The sequence below is a fragment of the Rattus norvegicus genome, chromosome 13 (assembly GCF_036323735.1).
Source record: "Rattus norvegicus strain BN/NHsdMcwi chromosome 13, GRCr8, whole genome shotgun sequence".
Taxonomy (NCBI): domain Eukaryota; kingdom Metazoa; phylum Chordata; class Mammalia; order Rodentia; family Muridae; genus Rattus; species Rattus norvegicus.
Window position 1 is genome coordinate 88,423,661 of NC_086031.1, and position 20,265 is coordinate 88,443,925.

At 40.6% G+C, this 20,265-nt stretch overlaps 1 protein-coding gene across 7 annotated transcripts in view; it reads left to right on the plus strand.

Annotated features, from left to right (window-relative positions):
- The window catches only part of Aim2 (absent in melanoma 2), a 41,810-nt gene extending 26,145 nt beyond the window's left edge, over positions 1-15,665 (plus strand). For 2 of the 7 annotated variants that reach the window (XM_039091426.2, XM_063272376.1), the window contains exons 2-7: positions 4,125-4,246; positions 6,695-6,976; positions 10,910-11,061; positions 12,288-12,707; positions 14,294-14,482; positions 15,119-15,665. In XM_039091426.2, coding sequence (XP_038947354.1) covers positions 6,715-6,976; positions 10,910-11,061; positions 12,288-12,707; positions 14,294-14,482; positions 15,119-15,166 — 1,071 coding nt within the window. In that variant the 5' untranslated portion in view covers positions 4,125-4,246; positions 6,695-6,714 and the 3' untranslated portion in view covers positions 15,167-15,665. Of the gene's footprint in view, positions 1-4,124; positions 4,310-6,694; positions 6,977-10,909; positions 11,062-11,145; positions 11,330-12,287; positions 12,708-14,293; positions 14,483-15,118 lie in introns of those variants that run through there. The other 5 variants (XM_006250336.5, XM_008769802.4, NM_001427493.1 and 2 more) reach the window with 4 other exon arrangements.
- The last annotated feature ends 4,600 nt before the right edge of the window (positions 15,666-20,265 follow it).

Here is a 20,265-nt window from a genome sequence, read left to right on the forward strand (position 1 = left end):
ATCGGGATGATTCTTGTAGTGAGAGTTGAAAGAGGCCCCTCACTGCTTGACTTGGATCACAGAGCACAGTTAGAGGTTATTCATCTGCCCTCATGGCTTCTGGAGCTTGTTTCTGTTAGAACTGTTCTTGTAACTTGTCACTGTATATTTGTAATTGAATCTCCACTTTCAGGACTTCAGGTAGCAGCTCAACACATAGAACCTCTTCATATTCGATCTGTCACTGTAAACATGTATGTCATCATTGTTGAAGCCTTGAATTAGAACGGAGATCTTCACATCCACCACTGGCTTTGGAGTCTGAGAGAAGATGGAGGATTTTAGATGCATTTTTGTTTGAGATGCATTTGTTTGCAATTTTTTTTGTTCAGTTCGGTTTTATTTTTGTTTTGGTTAGGTTTGTTTTTTTGGACATGGACACTCATATAGCACAGACCTTAGGGTTAAATTTGTGTAGATCAACATGTCCTGAGATATTTATCCTCACCTTTGCCTTCTAAACACCCTGAGAAGGTCCTAATGATCAGAAATCAGGTGGTACCTTAGGTCTGTTTGCTACACAAGTATCAGCAACTCATCTGTTATCACTTCTTACAGACTCTTGGTCATTTCTTTCTTTATGGCACTGTAGCTTTGAGATGAATCATCAGGAAGCATCTATAAAATTTTATTTTTTATGACTATGAAAGGAACAATATCTCAGCTAACTTAGCTGGATCCTACCAGCCATGAGCATGGGACTCTTTTTGGTGCCTTGGGGCAAAGGTCAATGCTTAGCAACAGTACTGTAAAACAGCTTCATGTACCAGATGGAGGCAGTACATGCGTGTTGGGCAACAAGGGTAAGAAGCAAAGCAGAGTGTTGGATCAGGGTGATTTTACGGTTTTTCGACAGGAGAGACGTCTGAGGGCCCCAGCTATGCTGCGCATCCTCTGAGAGTTTGACCATGAACAAATGACATGAGCTCTGAAAGTAGACATTTTCTTTACTGTCACTCCAGCTCTGTCCCCTGGAGTCTCTTGGTTCGACTCATTTCTCTTGAGCTTCAATCACTCTTAAAGATTTCCTGCCAGTCTTTTTAGGAGACTGACATTTTCTGCAGTTCCGCATGCAAGGTCCCTGAGGCACCTCTATGGCAGTAGCCCAGGAGTTTAATGACTTAAACCCTCATCCAGCACTGGGAGTCTTCCACCTGACATGTCTGCCCTGGGGCCCTCTGTCTTAGCCTAAGACAATTGGTCAGCTTGCAAGATCCCAACCTTTCTCCTCCACTTTTCCTCATATTTTCATCTTCTGTCTTTTGAAAACATAGTTTTGAAAAAAAATACCCATCCACCTTCTTTTCCCAGTTCCCAACACAAGCCCTCACCTCCCATCCCAGGCTAATCTGCTATTCCTTGTGAAATATCACTACTTTGAACCTTGTCTATCACTTTTCTATTAGTAGCTGACTTTAACTCAATGATTACTCTCACATGGTTTTGTTATAAGTTCTTGATTCAGTAGCATGGCATTATAACAGTGGCCATTTAATGGAGATGTTCACCTTTTCCCCATTTTACACTTGAGGATATGGACATATTAGAAGGTTGTAATTTACCAGATGTCACACAGCCAATAAATGGCAGAGCCAGGATTTGAGTCTGTGTCTGTCTAGCTGTATAGCTGTCAGCCGTAGGCAGCAAGTGAACACTGTTGGAACTCCTTGAAGAATTGAGAAATCTTGGCACAAGAAAGGTGGGCGTCTGTCCCTCACAGCAGATGTCAGATGCAGGAAATGGGAGAGTGGGCTTCCTTTGTTTCAGAAGGTGTGCTCCAGAGGAATCCTCCTCAGGCTCATTCACAGGAGCAGTTTTCCTTTTGTTCTTCTATACCACAGCTTGCCCGCCCCCTTCTAGATCATTCTCATCAGCATGAAACAAAGTCTGATGCCTCCCATGTTAGAAAAGCAAGCAAGTACAAGTGTCTTTCTCCATTTCCTTCCCCACCTCCCACCCTGTCTTCTGTCACATTTCTCTGACACTTTTACAGCAAGAGCTGTAAAACTTCCACCCCGCATTCCTTGTTGCTCTTTTTGTTACCAATAACTCCACATGGCTAAACCCCTGGCACATCTGTAATCCTCACCTTAGGTAGCATTACAACAAAACAAACAAAGGAGACACAGTTGGTTCTATTTTAACTTTAAGAGTGATCTTCTTTTCTTAGCTTCTGAAACGTGTGTTCTCCTTTGCTATAATCCCTCAACTGCCACTTCCTAAAGAGGACGCTCGGTCTGCTGTTGGCGGTGGCCCGTGAGCTAGCTTTGAATTCTTGTTTCTCTCTCAGCAGTTCTTCTGATTGATTTACTCATGCTGAGTTCACCCAGGTCTATGCCATACCAGTAGACACACAGGCCAAAATATGACGTCCCGGTAGGGCACAAGTCCCTACTTAGTGGTAAACCACGTCAAATGATCTTGATAATTTGTGCTTGATGTTTGCCTGGTAACACTAACTTGAAGATAGCTGATGCCCAGGCCTAAGGACCACCAAGGGCAACACTAACCAGGGTTACACCCGAGTCTCACGGGCAGAGAAAACTCTGTAATGTGAGTAGGGGGTGTCCTTTGCCTACTTCCAGGCTGGTGACTTGAAGCTGTTGTACTAAAGCCTGTAGGCAGTTGTTTAATTCCATTGCGTGTTGGGAGGCTTTTCCTGTGAAGTGGGGCTCGGGTCTAAAAGGCTTTTCTTTCTGTTTGTTGCTACTTCCCACTGCAGTAAGCAGAATTCTGAGCTAGATTTGGGTCCTATCACCTGTGGGTGGAGACCTTTTTGCTCATCCTTCTGTCCAACCCAGATCCAAGGAGGAGAACTAAAGGAAGTGAGCAGACTGGCTTCCACAGTTCCAGTCAGTCTAACCCATAGTCTAGTCTAAGGGCTTATAGAATTCTTCCAGGGAGTGATATTTCACTGTGCTAGCATGGTACTGAGTTTAAAGTCTAAGGCTTGGGATGAGTTATTTCTCCTCCTCCTCTTCCTCCTCCTCCTCCTCCTCCTCCTCTTCCTCTTCCTCCTCCTCTTCCTCCTCCTCTTCCTCCTCCTCTTCTTCTTCCTCCCCTCCTTCCTCCTCTTCCTCCTCTTCTTCCTCTTCCTCCTCCCCCTTCCTTCTCCCCCTCCTCCTCCTACTATTCTTCTTCTTCCTCTTCTTCTTCTTCTTCTTCTTCTTCTTCTTCTTCTTCTTCTTCTTCTTCTTCTTCTTCTTCTTCTTCTTCTTCTTCTTCTTCTTCTTCCTCCCTCCTCCCTCCTCCTTCTCCTTCTCCTCCTCCTCATCCTCCTTCTCTTTCTTCTCCTCTCCCCCCTCCACTTTGTGAACTTGGAGGAGTGTCAACATGGACAAATCTTTCCCTTCCATTTCTTCATTGTGTCTTTTCTTACTATCCAATGAAACCAAGACACAAAGGTCTCTCACATGGCTTCTTTAGGTATTAGAAGGGCAGGTTGGGCTCTGTACAGCCAGTTAAAATTTGTGTGCCTGTGGTAAGATGGCTGCTAGGGGACCTTATTTAGCTGCCATCTTGTTCTGTGATCTTTCAACTGGGCTTCTCAGTCAAACCAAAGGTACCCTGAAAACAGCCCAGAAGATGCCTAGAGCTGTGTTTTTAGTTAGAGAAGCTTTGCTTACTCAGTCAGTGAATGTTTGTTGAATAGTTGTTGTATCACAGATGGTATTTTCAGAACTAGGACTGCAGAAAAGAACAATGGAGTCCTTGCCCACAAACTACTTTCACTCTAGCACAGAATGTGAACCAAAACACAAACAAAAACTACTGGATTGCTAAGTAGACAAGTAGAGAGGTCCTGGAAAGTTTGTGGTAACAGAGGAACAGGGTCAGCTCTAGTTTTATAAAATACATGCAGGGAAAGTCAAACAGAAACCTACAGAGAGGTTGGGTTTCAGTTATTCTGACACACTGTGAAGAGAGATAAATGGTTTTGACAGGGGAAAATGATGGCAATTTGTGATGTTATTATTAATATTTCGAGTTACAAATGAGCATGTAAGGAATGGTTGTTGTGAAATAACAGTAACGTTAGAATTTTGTTGTTTTGTTTTGTGGTTTGTTTTGTTTTTAATCCAAAGGTATCATTGCACATTCTGTGAATAATACAAAGGCAGTTGGCAAAAGAGAGAGCAGAGGGCTTGGATTCAGAAGACTTGAGGTCAGGCCATCTAGTCATCCTTTATAAGCTGTGTGGCATCAAGTAAGTGATTCTGCCTCGAATCCCAATTTAACCTACAACTGCTACGGAGCTGGTGTTTTCCAGGTATGCCATACAGGACAACTTCATGTCCTGGTAACACACCTCCTAGATAGAAAGTCATTCTTGCCAATATGTTCTTTTTCCGTCCCATCTCTCAGACTCCCTGTGCAAGCACTTTGAATATACACTGTGCGCGGTATAGCATGTGCTCTCAGATTGCAGCTGCCACTCTTGATGGCCATGAAGCTGCCAATCAGATCGGAGTGCATTTCCTTCGAGTATCTCCACTCTCTAACCAACCCCTCACTGGTTGTGTTTCATGGTGCTTTCAGTTGAACCCCAAGCTTCCTGTATAGTAGTCAAGGGCTCTACTGCCAAGATTCATTTTGGTCCCAACAAATACTTTACAACTTTTTAAGCAGACTTACTATGTAGTAAAATTGTATGTAAATAAGATAATCACCTTCAGAGAAATTGGTGTTTTAATTTTTCGTATAAAATGTGATTGAATGTGACTGTTTTTATTGAAGAAGGGTGTAGGAAGATTCAAATTTCACACAGACCAGTAGAACACAGGCTGAGGTGGTTAGCGCATTGCACATGCTAAGCCAGAGGAGACTTCCTTCCTCCCTGGTATCAAAAGGACTGGTGCCCTGGTGCAGATTTATCCCAATGCTATTTCAGGTGTATTTCTTAAGTTGGAAAAGATGCTTATGGTAGTTTTGAGCTTTGAGTATGAGCACCACCCATGTAAACAGAGCCACTCTGATCTTTTCTTTACCTGCCCAGTTTTTACCAGGGCAGTGATAAGGTGTCATTAATAACTCTACAGAGCTCATTGACATTGCCCGCACTGATGGGAAACCTCCGGGTCTTTGGCCAGTTGCTTTGCTCTTATGATCCACATCTTAGCCATATGTCTTCTACATTATTCTCTCAAAAGTAACATTATTAGCAATGTCAATGATATTCTCCTACATTGTCATCACATACTGAGGCACGTTGCTTGCCCATCTCCTTTCACTGCTTTTCACCTAGACAGCTGATAATTTCTCACAGATATGTGTTTTTTTCATGTATTCTGCAAAGAAGGTGTTTATTAATTATGGACACTCAAGGTGGTACAGTCCCAGCTTGGACCTTCTAAGTTGATGTTTGCATTATTTGTATTTTGATGAAGAAATTTAGAATATGCATTCAATGAAATGGAATACAATCTCACCTCTCTAACATGTCCTTTATGTACATTGTTCAGGAAGTTTTTCTTTTTTCTCAATGTAAAGTGAAGAAAACAATTCCAGTGTTTCTCAATTGTATTGCTATTCCTATTTAGGTATTTTATCTGGGTGAGTATTTACTTTTCTGTGATTTAAGGCAAAGATCAATAATCATTCCTCACATAGTTTTTGAATACTTTTCATTGCTTGTCATTCTTTCTTACAGATTTATTCATGTTGTTTCTGTGACACGTTTCTTTGTATGTGTGGTTTTGATTTAACTCTGACATTTTTCTGCTTTAATATCTGATTTTCTTAATTATTACATCTTTATAATAAGATGTAATATAAGTATTATATAATATAATATAAGTAATATAAGTATAATATAAGATGCCTATAAGTATTTATAGGCAGTAAGCATAATGTTTCTTGGTGAATATTTTTTAATCATTTTGTATATCTTTGTCCTTATCTTTTCACGAACTTTAGAATGATCCTTAGACATTTTCTCTGAGATTTTGCATGTAGTTTGTATATTAATTGACAAAGCTGACATCTTCATTTTATTGAATGTTCCCATTCAGAATATCACATACATCCTAAATTAATAGAGAGATAAGCTAAAGAACAGGGGAAAGAATCCGTAAATAGACAAACTCAGATATGGGAAAGTGAATTTTTGGCAGAAGAAGAAGTCATAGTCTTTTCCATGTGATCATGGAAGAATGTTTGCTATTGGAACAAGAGGATCTTTTTATATTTTTATACCATATACAAAAGAATCCAGAATAGGTCATAGATATACAAGTTAAACCTTTAAAATCTCTAGAGAAGAGCTCAGGAGTTAGCTCTTCTGATCTTGATTGGAAAAGAGGGGACACCCAAAATGTGGTCTTCAAGCCAATGAACTGGTAAATGTATTTTGAGAATATATATGTTAAGGTTTTAAATTGTATGTCTGAAGTATACATACTATGTCACATACCCTATGCTTTAGAGGGGACAGGAACATAGACCCTAAGAATCCCTAGGTTATCACATGCCCTTTGAAAGAATCCTTTCCTGGCACTAGTGACCATCTTGCATAGTGATTCACCTTTCATGTTTCACCTAAGGCTCTCTTCCTGCTCTGTCATCTTGGGTATTTCCTGTTACCTATTCACCCTGTGTATCCTGAGTGGAGACTTACATAGAATGCTGTAATCTTACAGTCGAGGTTTCTTTTTAGGCTGATCCTGAGTCTGGGAGATGGAGAGTGACTTTCGGGAAATGCTGTTGTTGACCGGCCTGGACCACATCACGGAGGAGGAACTGAAACGGTTCAAGTACTTGGCCCTGACTGAGTTTAACATTCCCAGGAAGACACTGAACATTGCAGACAGGACGGAGTTAGCTGACCAACTAATTCAAAGTGCAGGAGCAGCATCTGCGGTGGCGAAAGCCATTAGTATTTTTCAGAAGTTGAATTATATGGATATTGCAAAGGCTCTTGAAGAGAAAAAGAAAGAAGGTGTGTAGAGTGCCCCCTCCCCCAATGAGATGAGAGAAATGAAGCCCTTGTACACTGCATGGTAGGAAATTAATTTGCTTAATCACCAGGCCCTTCACCTCCCTGCTCGGGAGTCACTAAACAGCATGTTACAAATTCCTTAGCCAGTAGTGAGGGCTGCCACCGTTGTCTCTTTCTCCACCAAACTATTGGTAGAAACTGTGGAAATGGGATGTCGGTGTTAATGTCCAAGGTCTCATTACACAGTAGTTAAGGTTTTCACACTTTGCTGAAGGCCTGTCTGTAACATTAAGAAAGCACATCCTTGAACAGACAAACCAGAGACTCCTTTAACTTTGCCATGGATTATCCACTTCTGTACTGAGCCATCCTGCCATGGTCCCAGTCAGTATTTTTTTTAGGAAGCCTTTGTGCTTCTACTCCATGGAATTTTTATTCCCTTATTTATCTCCAGTATAGATGCCGTTACAAATTTTCAGGACACAAAGCACGTGTTTGCATTCAATAAGCCACTTCCGGATTTCCACAGAATCATACGCAGGTTGTTAAGTTCCCAGTCGCTCCCTAAGAACAAGTGGTGTTTCCTTTGTGTTCAAATGACTAATAAGAGCCAACAAAAGAATACTTCATCAAGGGAATCCTTAAAATGAGAGATTCCAAAGGCAGTAGTTTAGGGACACTGTAATACAGAAGCTGCAAAATGTTACCTGATGGCAGAGTTGATGTGTGTGATGCAGGAGGAGAGGCTTGGCTTCCCGAGGGTTATTTCTACACCATTGAAGTGATGAAGTAAGGGCAAAATCACATACAGATGTGAGATGTTATATGACTTTGAGGAACTTAGAGCGAGGCCTGATTAATGATCATTTTAAGGGTGGCTGACATCGGATGGAAAGTGTAGTTCTTACATTTGACCACATGGTGACAGTAAGAGCACACCATTGCTCCCAGTCACTTCTGTTCATCTACTGGCAACCCAACTGAATAATTCTGATAGCATCGTTTAGTTCCCCCCCTCCCCCCAATTACTTTTTATTTGTTTTTTTTTTTCTGGATAAGATGATATAAAACACCGTTACTTAAAAATTTCCTTCAGTTTACTGTTGTAATGATGGTGGAATTTTGATTAGCTCAAAATGATCTACTTTGAGACGTGGTTGAAAACTCAGGGGTGAGTGCTGATCTAGAAGTCAGTTTAGTTTCTTTGCAGCTTAGAAGCACTGCCTGAAGTCATCTGCAAGCTTGCCTCAACCACCGCCGTGTCAGTGATGCCAGTGGCTGTTATGGTAGAGCACTGATCTCTGGGCTATTTCCGAGAAGTTTCACCTCGTATTTATTCTAGTAAATGTTCAGCATGTCATGACCTTGCCTCATGAAAAGTGGGGGCTATCTGAACAACTTAAACAATGTCATCAAAGAATGATAACAGGCTTGAGCAAGAGAATGGGTAAGAAAATTATGAGGACAAATAAGTATGACAAAGTCAAGCAAATCTAAGCAAATTCTCTAATTATAATGATCTTAGATAGGTGAAAAGTATGCATCGAATTATTTGATAAAATGAGAGGTATCTAGCGGAAGATGACAGTTTTCCAAATGCTTCCTCACAAAACTGTGAATGACCTTTATAAAAAGGTCAGTGTGATTGATAGGTTGGAATAGCATGACATGTTTATTCCCTTGAGCTTCCTTAACTCTTTCTCCTCTCCTGTGCTGTCAATATAGATTAGATATTCTTATGTGCACATTTATCAAAAAAATAAAGAAAAAATTTATAGAACTAACCATTAGAAGATCAGTTGAACTTCTTGCAAACATATTTAATCATTTTGGTGTTAGTTATACACCATCATCATATCCTAAGTTTATGTACCATAACCGCACAACAGAGTTAGAAATGGGACAAAAATATCTAGTAAGTTTATAGTTTTGCATTGGGTTTCATTCAGAGCTTTCTTGGGCACATGCGATTCACAGACCAAAGATTAGACATACCTACAAGAACAAATGTCTCTATAGGATTCCTGAGCAAGACTCAAATCCTTTCTGTTGTCTGAAATAGAGTGACAGAATAGTTATTATGTGACCACTGTTAGCCATATACATTAAATTATTTGATTTCTAACAAAATTAAATCTGTGCACATTCTGGAATGGTTCAGATTCTGTGAGAAACCACATCTAAAGAGGTTCTTATCACACCTTTACCTATAAGTTCCTTAAGTAATTGAACACCGACCATATTAAGAGATGGTCACTTAAAAATCAGGACAAGAAGTTTCTTTTCGGAATAAAATAAAGGGTTAGTGTCTGCACATTTGAGGAAGAGAAAGCAGTAACTTATTCTTAGTCCTTGTTCTATTTCTTCTTCATTCTCTCTTCACTCACCTACCACCCTATTCTTTAACCCAGGCTGCGCTTTGCATATGTTGGCTAGTATCAATTACAAGGAGATACCTTGTTTCAGGCTCTCCGATTGGACCGGGTGGCTGCTTGTATTCTGTGGTCAAATAAAAATATTAACTACATTGTATGGTTTAATAAGATCACTAACTGGACTTAGCAGTGAGGTGGAGCTGCTGGCTAGAGTCTTTGATCCTCTTTAATTAACTAAGTTTGCAGGATAAAGGTCCTAAATGGGCAGCATTGCTACTTAGATTCTCCATTTGTGTATGGCCGAAGATTGGGGTCTGAGGATGGGAAGGATGCTGCTGCTGGGACACTTGGTATGGGCATGACCTGAGACGACCACACACACACACACACACACACACACACACACACACACACCCCACACCAGCCCACCCCACACACCCATGTATAAAATAAAATCGTAGACTTTTATCCCAGTTTGGCTCACGCTGAACCGCAGGCTCGTCACTCTCATCACTTCTCGGTCACTAGGTTTGGGGAGACCAGGTACTCTACTCCAAAGAAATATTGGACACACTTGCCTTTAGCAAGAAGCCCCCCCCCCTTTTTTTCAAACACTGGGGCTGAGTGGTGTGATTTTCTCAATAGGCTGTGGCTAGCAATGTCAGATGGTTCCTTTCAAAGACATTTGTGTGCATGAGATTGCCTATAACCTTCAGGAAGCCTGATATGTTGCTCTGAGGCTGGGTGGGGTCAGCATTCCACAGTGGAGGAAAGGCAGATTTGGATGCTGTGCTCTACACACATGCATATGTGTATACCCTTACCCAGCAAGTCTCAGGTCTTTTACAGAGTAGTAAGACCATAGGAAAGTTGACTATGATTCAAAGCCAACAGATCTGTTGCATGAGGCTCTTAAAGGTGCTATTGGATATTCTGTTTGGGTGACTCCACAGTAAGACCCACTTCATTTTGTTTATGTCTAACTTATCCCTGTTATTCTAGTCTTGCCAGTGTATTCAATATTTCTTAAGGGATGAGGTGAGAATAAACCTTCTACAATGCCTACATTATAGTGGGGTGCCACATGGGCACTCCCTGCCCTTCATCCTCACCATCGAAGTTGTAGAACCATGGGGTTCTCTCTATACAGTACTGTCCCATTTTGGGGGGGAGATAATGTGGTTAAAAATGAAAACATTCCACTCAATCTCTAGAGGAACTTTTCTCAGTCTTATGGTTCTGTTGCATTCAGAGATTTTCCCAATGTGCCTGTCTGTGGATAGTCATGTGTTGTATTCCTGTGAGGACCTGAAGATGGGAAACTTCTAATCCATCACCCTGCCACTGTCTCCTTTCTAATTTTCTTCTTGAAAGTTAATGGTATTTTAATGATATTTTAATTAAAATTAGAATTCTAATGAGAATTCTAATTCTCAGCTATGCTTATCATAGATTTTAATGTGTCTTTTTCTTGTTTCTTCTTTTTTTCTTCTTTTTCTTCTTTTTTCTTTCTTTTCTCCTTCTCCTCTGCCTCTTCCTCCTCCTCCTCCTTCTTCAGCTGAAAGTAAATATGTGACAAATACAAAGAAGAGAGGAACACAGAAAGTAGAAAATAGAAGTCAAGCTAAAAACTGTTCTGTTGCTTCTGCCACCTGCAGTGACAAAGACTTCAAGGGACACTCTGCTACAGAAGTCTGTCCTCAAGTTAAGGTAGGCTAGTGCCACTCTTATCAGAGCATTTTGTCATCACTATCCCCTCATCCACCACATAAAGTCTTCTGCTCTTTGTCTCAGAACATACAAACCAAGAAAACAAGGCTATTATAGGAAAGATATGTCTGCATTACAAAAAGAAAAGTCACTCAAATTTATCAGTGTCCATGCCCAGGAAGCTCCTAATTTCTGCCATGCTCTGGACATAATAACATGTTGCTATGTTAACCTCTATTTGAAGAAAACTCTGCCGGGACCTTATACAGTGAGTAATTTTCAGGGTGCTCTTATCACTAGTTCTTTTGAGAAGGTTTAGGATGAGAGAGAACGGGGAGAGTTCTAGTTCAATAGATTGCAGCAAAGAGTTCAACCTATCCATGGGAGACTTGGGGGCTAAGAATGCCCTTCAGGATTGTCATGATGTGGGTAGAAAAGACAGTTCCTTTAGTCACGATGTGCCTGCTCTTATTGTGGTGAAATAAATGGCTCTTTGTAGCAGAGGGAATAAAACTGGAAGACAGTCCTTGTCCCTTAGTCCTAATAAAGTAGCATGTACCACAAAATCCACTAAGCATCTTCAATTTCATTTTCTGTAATGAAAATGTCACGTAACTTTACAGAGGAGTCAGCTTAGGGTATGGGCACCATTCTATGTAGAGCACCCAACCATTTCTTCTGTGTTTGGCTCAGAAATTTCCAGAATTGTCAAGAAAACAATACAGTACCCAAGTTTAAATGTTACAATTGAACAAGTAGACATAAAAATACATATTGTATAGTCTCTGAAAAATCCAAATAAAATGCCTAGGACTGAAGACATATTCTAAAGTAGTTCTCAGTGCGGGAGCTCTGTGCACACCACTTATTGAAGAGCCAAATAAATGCTCAGCATTGGAGGGAAAACTATGCTGTCATAGAATCACAAGGAGATAGAATCTAATTCAGCCCCTCACAATGATTCGGGTGTCTGACACAGTCTTTTCATAGCAAAGAAGGGTTCTGATTCAGGAATTTTGTCTCCAGAGTCAGTGCACTGCCCCATCTGAATACTGAGCGCAGAGCATTCCTTTGATGTCCTTTCAATCTAGGTAGTTTCAAGTCTCTACTCTCTTCCTAACGTCTCCATTTTCCCTTCAGCTCAGCTTCTTTGTTTCTGGGGCCTTCCTGAGAATGAAGGCTGCCTGAGTGGATCCATAGCTAACATCTTCTTTCTCTTGTCACAGCCTCAGAAGAAACAGATGGTGGCAGAACAGGAAGCCATCAGAGAAGATTTACAGCAAGATTCACTAGTAGTCATGGTGCTGAAAGCTATGAATCCCTTTGAGTGTGAGACCCAGGAAGGAAAACAAAAGATATTCCATGCCACAGTGGCCACAGAGACAGAATTTTTCTTTGTAAAAGTTTTAAATGCACAGTTTAAAGATAAATTTATTCCAAAGAGAACAATTCAAATATCAAATTATCTCCGTCACAGTTACTTTGTGGAGGTCACCAGTTCCTCAGTTGTGGTTGATGTTGAATCTAGCCACAAAGTCTGCGTTCCTAATAACATTATGAAGAAAGCTGGAGAAACTCCTAAGATTAGTAAACTGAAAACTCTGCCGTGCGGGACAATTGTGAATGGCTTATTTAAAGTCCAGAAGGTAAGTTCCTATATGCAATTTTATATTGATCAGTAAGAATAATATAACATATAACACCTATTGGAACTTTAGAAATTAACTTTCAATGTTTTCACCCTAAATAAAAGATAAAACAATAAAAATAAATTTAAGAGTTGATTTTAAATAGTTTTAACAATTTTTTTTACACAAAGTTAAGGGTTTGTAGGGTGGTAATTTGCCAAAACTTGTGTACAAAGCTGGGAAATTTTTATTTTGTTATTTTGATTGTTCTGCTTTTGGAGACATGGTCTTACTGTGTAGCTTTCTCCTGTGTGGCATGCACTGAGATTTCCTGTCTCTACCTCTTGTGTGCTGGGATCCAAGTGCATGCCAGCACACCCAGCAAAGGTTTGATTTTGAAATTACTTTCTTTGTAGCTTCTGAAACATAGACACAGGCATTTCCCCTCTGTGTTGCTTTTATACACTTATGTACCATCCATATTCAAAGTCACTTTTGTTTTGAGCACTCTGCAGAGGGCTGATGTGCAGGGATGGTTTGAAGACACACACACACACACACACACACACACACACACACACACACACATACACACACACAGAGAGAGAGAGAGAGAGAGAGAGAGAGAGAGAGAGAGAGAGAGAGAGAGAGAGAGAAGTGGGCCTGACTTGAGCTTCTGAAACATTAAGGCTCACCCCAGTGATCCATTTCCTCCAACAAGACCACTCCTACTCCAACAAGGTCACATATTTGAAATTCTGCCACTCCCTACGATTCTGTGGGGACCCTTTTCATTTAAGCCAGGAATCAGGAAAAACAAAAAAACTAGTTTTGTATGAACAGTTTTCTGGCCTAAGACAGATCCTGAAGAGCCACAGGGAGCCTGTTAATTTCTGCACCTAGTAGCCAGGATGACCTCTCTAGTCTTGTCAGAAAAGGAGGCAGGAGGAAATCTTCCTCCTTGGAAAATTAAAGGATAAAAACACCCCATCTCCCACCCACCACTCCCAGTTTCGAGCCCTCCGTTTGATCAATTACCCACTAATGTCTACTCAGTAAGTGAATAAAACTAACATTTAAATACTGATTATTTTGCTTAACTGACCAGCATCTGGTCTCCTTCTAATCTGGACTTGATTGGGAATGATATTTCATTCATGATCGACTTTTGAACTTTTAGATTTATTTACTAGGTCTTTTATTGTTAGTTCATGTGTCTCTGTACTTGTTTCCCTAAGTGACTCTCCTCCTAACCACAAGGTGTTCCTTTTCCATGACTGTCTCCTGTGTGCTGGCCCTGGAGAAGTACCACCTTCCCTGTCTAGTAGCAATTTCTGTGAGCTATCCTGGCCTTCCAAAAGCAAAGAGCTTAGGACTACTAGAGAAAAGTGGACACAAGAGGCAACATGCTTTTCATAAAATTCTTCCACCCCCTCCACTGAGATTTGCTAGTAATCGTTAGGGAGAAGCCCATTCGTTTGGAAGCAGGGATTATTTCTCACATTTCTTTTGGAAAGCTGCTCCAGTCTTGTCTGATAATTGATTTATGTGCTGTTCTTCTTTAGTCATCTCAGCAGGGGTTGATTCGTATTTGCCTTCCACAGATAACAGAGCAAAAAGATAGAGTAATATATGGCATACATGACAAAAGAGGGACCATGGAGGTGTTGGTGCTTGGAAACCAGAGCAAAACAAAATGCGAGGAAGGAGACAAGATTAGACTCACTTTCTTTGAGGTGTCAAACAATAGAGGGAAAATTCAGTTGAAATCTGGACCCTGTAGCATCTATAAGGTATGGAAATTCTCAAAAGAAGATATTGTTTTGTGTTGTTTGTCAGAAATCCAGTGGACAGAATACGACAGAGAAGAACCTGATATACAAACAAACACATGCCCATAGGGACACACAATCTCCCCTGCCCTCTCCCAAAAAAACTCCATGAGTTTCTTGAATACAGTCTAAATCTGAAGGCAGCTTGCTTGAAGTTGCACACATCATTCTGGAAAATGCAGTTAAAGTCAAGTCAGACTATAAAACACCCTAACAGCGAATGCCTGAGCCAGTGAAACCATCCTCGCATGTGTCATAGTCCAGGGCAGTTAAGTCAGTTATCACATCCCCTCACTGATGACCCCGTTGATACTGCTTTCCATTTTCTTTCATGGCTCAACAGTATTTATATAGACTGTCATTAGATGGGGACCTGAGAAGTCTTTATATCCTTCTTTAGGTAGAAGCATGTGTATTCAGAGCAGATACACTTTAGGGGAGGCAGCAAGAGTGAAAGAATTAAGAGAGGACATTGGGCCTGGGAGGAGATTTGATGAGAAGAAAGGCACATTTCAGGAGAATGCAGTAACTGGAAGTAGAGGAGAGTTAATTAATCAATCAACAACAGTTCAGTCTACGTCTTTCTTTCTTCTCCAGGTTATTAAGGCTGCAAAGCCCAAAACTAAGGTGAAAAGTGTGGAGTGAAGTCAACTCATCTCAAAAGCACTGTTCTGAAGAATCCTAATTCTGCTTCTTGAACCAGACTTAATTAACTACCTGAGGATAGCAGTTTACAGCCGCATATTCCTATTATATTAGTAAGAAAAGGACAAACACACTCACACACAAAAAAACCCAACTGAAAATGTATTATTAATTAATTATTATTAATTAAATTATTGCTTTGTCTAAGGGTTGGGCTATTATTCTTCTCTACAAAGAAATTGAGGGTATAAGTATGGCAGAATTGGAGATGTGACAGCTATGGCTGGTATGAGAGAAGCCTGCGGTTGATAGAGAAGAAGGTTGGTGATATATCTTTTTTAATTTTAATTTTTTTAATTTTCTTTCGGGGAGGAGGTTACAAGGGTGGAGGTTGGATATGGGAGGACTAAGACATGAGTGAGATGATGTTAAAAAAAAGGAAAGATTGTTGAAAAATAAATAAACATGATTTTATTCAGAATTCAGAAAGTTACAAAAATTTTGTGGCTGTTCTATTTTTATTGCTTACTCGATTTTTGATATTATAATATAACAATATTATTTTCCCCTTTCCTTTCTTCCCTTTAAACCTCCTTGTTTTCTTTCAAATTCATGGCCTCTTATTTCATCAATTGTTGCTACAAACACACACACACACACACACACACACACACACACATATATTTTTCACAAATCCAACCTGCTCAATCTGTGTAATGTTTCTTATGTGTATATTTTCAAGAATGACCATTTGCTATTAAATAATTAATTAGTGTTCTCTTTCCCAGGAGAAACTGTTTTTCCAATAAAATAATCTTAGATCATTTGCAAAGATCATAACATTTTTTTAGATTCCAGCCAGAGAGCTGAGGATACAGTTCAAGCACATGAGAAAAATCTAAAGGAAGGCAAACATCTTCAGATAGTGAGGAGATGGAAATATTTTCTCCCCGGGGCAGGTCGTGCATACTTAACAACCCCCAAATTATAATTAAGCTAAAATGCTAACACACTGTCTGTGGTTGAGCTCATGACAATGGAGATCTACAGAGAAAGTCAGCCATAAGAAGAGCTCACACTCATTTTCAGGCACTATCCTGGGTGAGCATGACTAAGTCTAGGCATAGGCTTTGGAAAGATGAGGTACTGTGGGGAAAGCATGAAGGTCTCCCTTGTTCTTCTCATATAAGGTGAAATTCCTCTAGTGTTGCAGGATATTTAGTCACACAATGAACCCCAAGATTGTGTTGTTAACTGGAAAAACTCTGTTTCTAGTTGTGTGACTCAACCATATCACTTGCCTAAATCCCTCTGGCTGGAATACAGATACGCACTCTGTACACAACTTTAACCCCAAACAGTGAAGGTAAAGTTAGTTTGTAGAAGGAAGCACCCATGTTTGAAAGATGTCTAATTGAGTGGAAGACAAAGTGACAAGTCAGAGAAAGATCTTAGAGAATATGATATGTCCAACTCTCATGACAAGAGAGAGGAAAGGGAACCTACTTGAGGAACAGTGCAGAGGCAGGGGGTGGGGGGGTTGTGGGGGTGGGAGACAGTTTTACTGGGTCAGTTGTATAGAAACAAGCTAGATACAGGTGAAGACAGAATGAGCCAGAGAATGAGAAAGAGTCAGAAGGTTAAAACATATTGCCAAAGTTAGTTTAAGGCCTAGCAGGGAAATCAAGAAGGAGACGCTGAGAGAAGCCATATTGAATCAGAGTGGAGAGGAGTTTTGAACATGGAGGCTAGAAGCTTCCAGGACTAGGCCTAGGTTAGTAGACGGAGGCAGTAAGCCCCCAAGATGACAATTACTCCCTGCCTGAGGGAGGGCATGGGTCTCAAAAGAACTGGAAGCCACTTTTGAGAACATTCTGCTCAAGCTCCTGGCCCATTTCTTAAATTCCCCCCACAACTTTTATGTGATTTATTGTAAGTTTCACATCATGCACCCCAGCTACACTCATCTCCCCATCCCCCATCTCTACTCTCTGCCATTGTAACCTCCCCTCAAAATAAAACACACACACACACACACACACACACACACATACACACACACACAAACATTAAAAAAATCTGTCACATAGGCCCTAGTGTCTCAGAGTGTACCCCTCTGTTTACACATCTTCATTTGCAAATAGTCCAATGAGTCATTGGTCTGGTCCGAGGTCTGGCTTCTGTCACACCATCAATATTGGGCCCACAACAGGAGTCTTCTCGGGTATGTTGCTGTTTGCCCAGTGTCATGGAGATCCTTCAGCTTTGGATCAGCAGGACCAGCCCTTTCATATGCCCCAAGATGCTGCCCTAGTATGTTGCTGGTCCTCATAGCTGGGTAATGGGTAAGCTGTGCCCTGAGTGACCCTGCCACTCATCTATTCTGAGGTGGCCTGAGTGGGAGTGATCTCTGCCCCCTTGTGCCTTGCTACCTGAGGCAGTGGGGAGAGCTGGATCCAGGGTCATGATAGCAGGAGAGCTATCCTGTTCCTCAGTGGTGGGAGAGTGGGCCCTTTACCTTGCCTGGGTAACATAGTGGGGCTGGCCCTGATGGAAAAGGCACAAATGAGCCAGCCCCAAGGTTGCAAAAGCAGGAGAGCTGACCAGCATCATTGCTGCTTCCCTGCCTCAACTGGACAGCTCAGTGGAGATGGCTCTGGAGGTGTGGATGCAGGTGAGCCAGTCTGGAGTGTGTGAGAATGGGATTGCTGACCTTCTTACTGCTGATGTGGCATTGGGTGGCTTTGTCAGAGCAGTGCTGGAGAACTCATCCTGGTGGTGTGGATAAGGGAGTGCTGGTGGACTGACCAGTTCACCCACCACACAGACCCACACTCAAGGCTTTGAGTTGGCCCACACCCAAATCTCCATAATTATGAGTTCTTTGTGTAATCTGGATATTAATCCTTTGTCAGTTATATAGCAAAAAAAAAATCTAACAAAAAAGCCAACACCAGGCTTGAGAAACTGTCTTTTGAGTAGCAGGTTAAGGTTATCCAACAGATTTACAAAACATTACAGGCTATTGTTATTGCCCGTTGTTGCCCCCACACCTGCCCTCCACCACCAGGTGAGGGTAAGTCCCTATTGCAGAAGATTCCTTGTACTTCAGATAGGTAGTCTAGAGGCCCATGGGCTGGAACTGACATGATAGTTTTCTACTCGAGTATTATCTTTTGTGGTAACAGGAGGTCCATAGAAGCTTACAAAAGAGGGAAGCAACCATCAGTACACCCAGCCATAATGCCCGTGAACCATAAAAATGTTCAGTATGGCACCATAAACCTAAGAGTGAAGTAATGTCATGAATGCCTTAGTGGTAAGCAACAGTGCTCTAGTTGGGTTTGAAATCTACTCAACAAGAATGAAATCATTCCTGGTACTAGGGACCCAGGGCTAGTGAAGTCATGGATTTTAGAAGAGAACCTACAATCAGCACTTTTCAAACCAGCATAATCCCTATCATCATAGAAAATCTCAAGCAATCAAAATGTAGAGTTATGGATCCCAGTCCCAAGGGACATCTACAATAGAAGTCTTGAACCCAAGGCTCAGAGAACGTGGAAGAGGGATCGTAAAGATTGTAAGCACCAGAGCTGTGCTTTCTAGTCATATATATATATACTAAACTATTTTACCTATATGACTTCTGTGGCAGCTAGTTAGCTCCTCACTGGCATCAGCCATAAAAAGTGCAAATAAATGAACCTATATGTATTTGAATAGAATTTTATAATTTTTATAATTATTATTATTATTTTTTACTTACTCATTGTAGAATTTAAGATTTATTGCATTGAAAAAAAAGATTTATTGCATTGTGGTCAGATAGGATACAATAGTAACTTCAACTTTTCTAAAGTTGTTAAGGTTTATTTTGTATCACATTATGTGAGGTGTGTGTGTGTGTGTGTGTGTGTGTGTGGTGTGTTGGTGGTCATGGTCGTGGTGGTAGTGGTGGTTCATTTTTTTTAAAACAAGCTTCCATGGGCTGCAGAGCACAATGAGTCTTGTTCCTTGTTCAGGTGGGACAGTCTGTAGATATCTGCTATGTCTATTTGATGAAGAATGCCACTTAATTTTGATGTTTCTCTGCTTTTGTGTCCCAATAGCCTATCTCATGGGGAAAGCGGTATGGTGAAATCATCTGGTATTACTGAGGTGGTGTTAATCTGGTTCTTGAAGTGCAGTGGTGTGCTTTTTATGAAATTGGGTGAACAAGAGTTTGGAGCATAGCTGATTAGTATTCAATATCTTGTTAGAATATGCTGCCTTTCTTTATGTCTCCTGAAATTTGTCCCTAATCAGCATAATAATGTTATAATTTTAACCACTTCATTGGTTCTCCTACTGTAGTAAAGAAAATCAGATTCTGTGATTAAGGTATATAACGACCAAACTATTTCTATAAAGAAGTAAATATATGAAGATACATATACTTAGGCAGTCAAATAACTACATTTATGTACATATGTAAATAGCTGTTTGTCTTTATTTAAATATAAATGTATATACATGTGTATGCTCTTAACATAATATCAGGTGAAGATATATATATACATATGTATATGTGTATGTATGTATAATATCAAGATTTAGATATTGTATTGTATACTATTATTTACTATAGTAACACACATAATCAGAGAGAAAAATAATTGAAAATGAAACAATATATTGTAAGCCTTGGATCTTCAGACACAATGCCTAATGGTAGAACTTTAATGTCTCTTTGTCCCACAGCTGTTGGAAGTAAAAAGCCTTGAATTTAGAGTAGTAAACCTCCTCCTTCTGCCCCTCGGGGTCTCCACCCTCTTATCCCTTGTGTGCCCACTCCTGTTCTCTGTCTTTCTGCTCAAAAGCAAGCTAATTGCCTTCAATATCTGTCTCACACAAGTCTTTGCTTGGAATACCTCCTAGTAGCTCTAGACTCACAAAGTGGAAGCCATGGACTGCCGTGGGAGAGTTGCCAAGGAACCCTGGGTTGTAAGTAAATGAATGGACTCAGATGATCCACATCACAGGGCTAAATGTTCTAACAGATTAGGGACTTCATGAAACCACCAGAGAACCCTCATTTGGTAAAATAATCATTCATA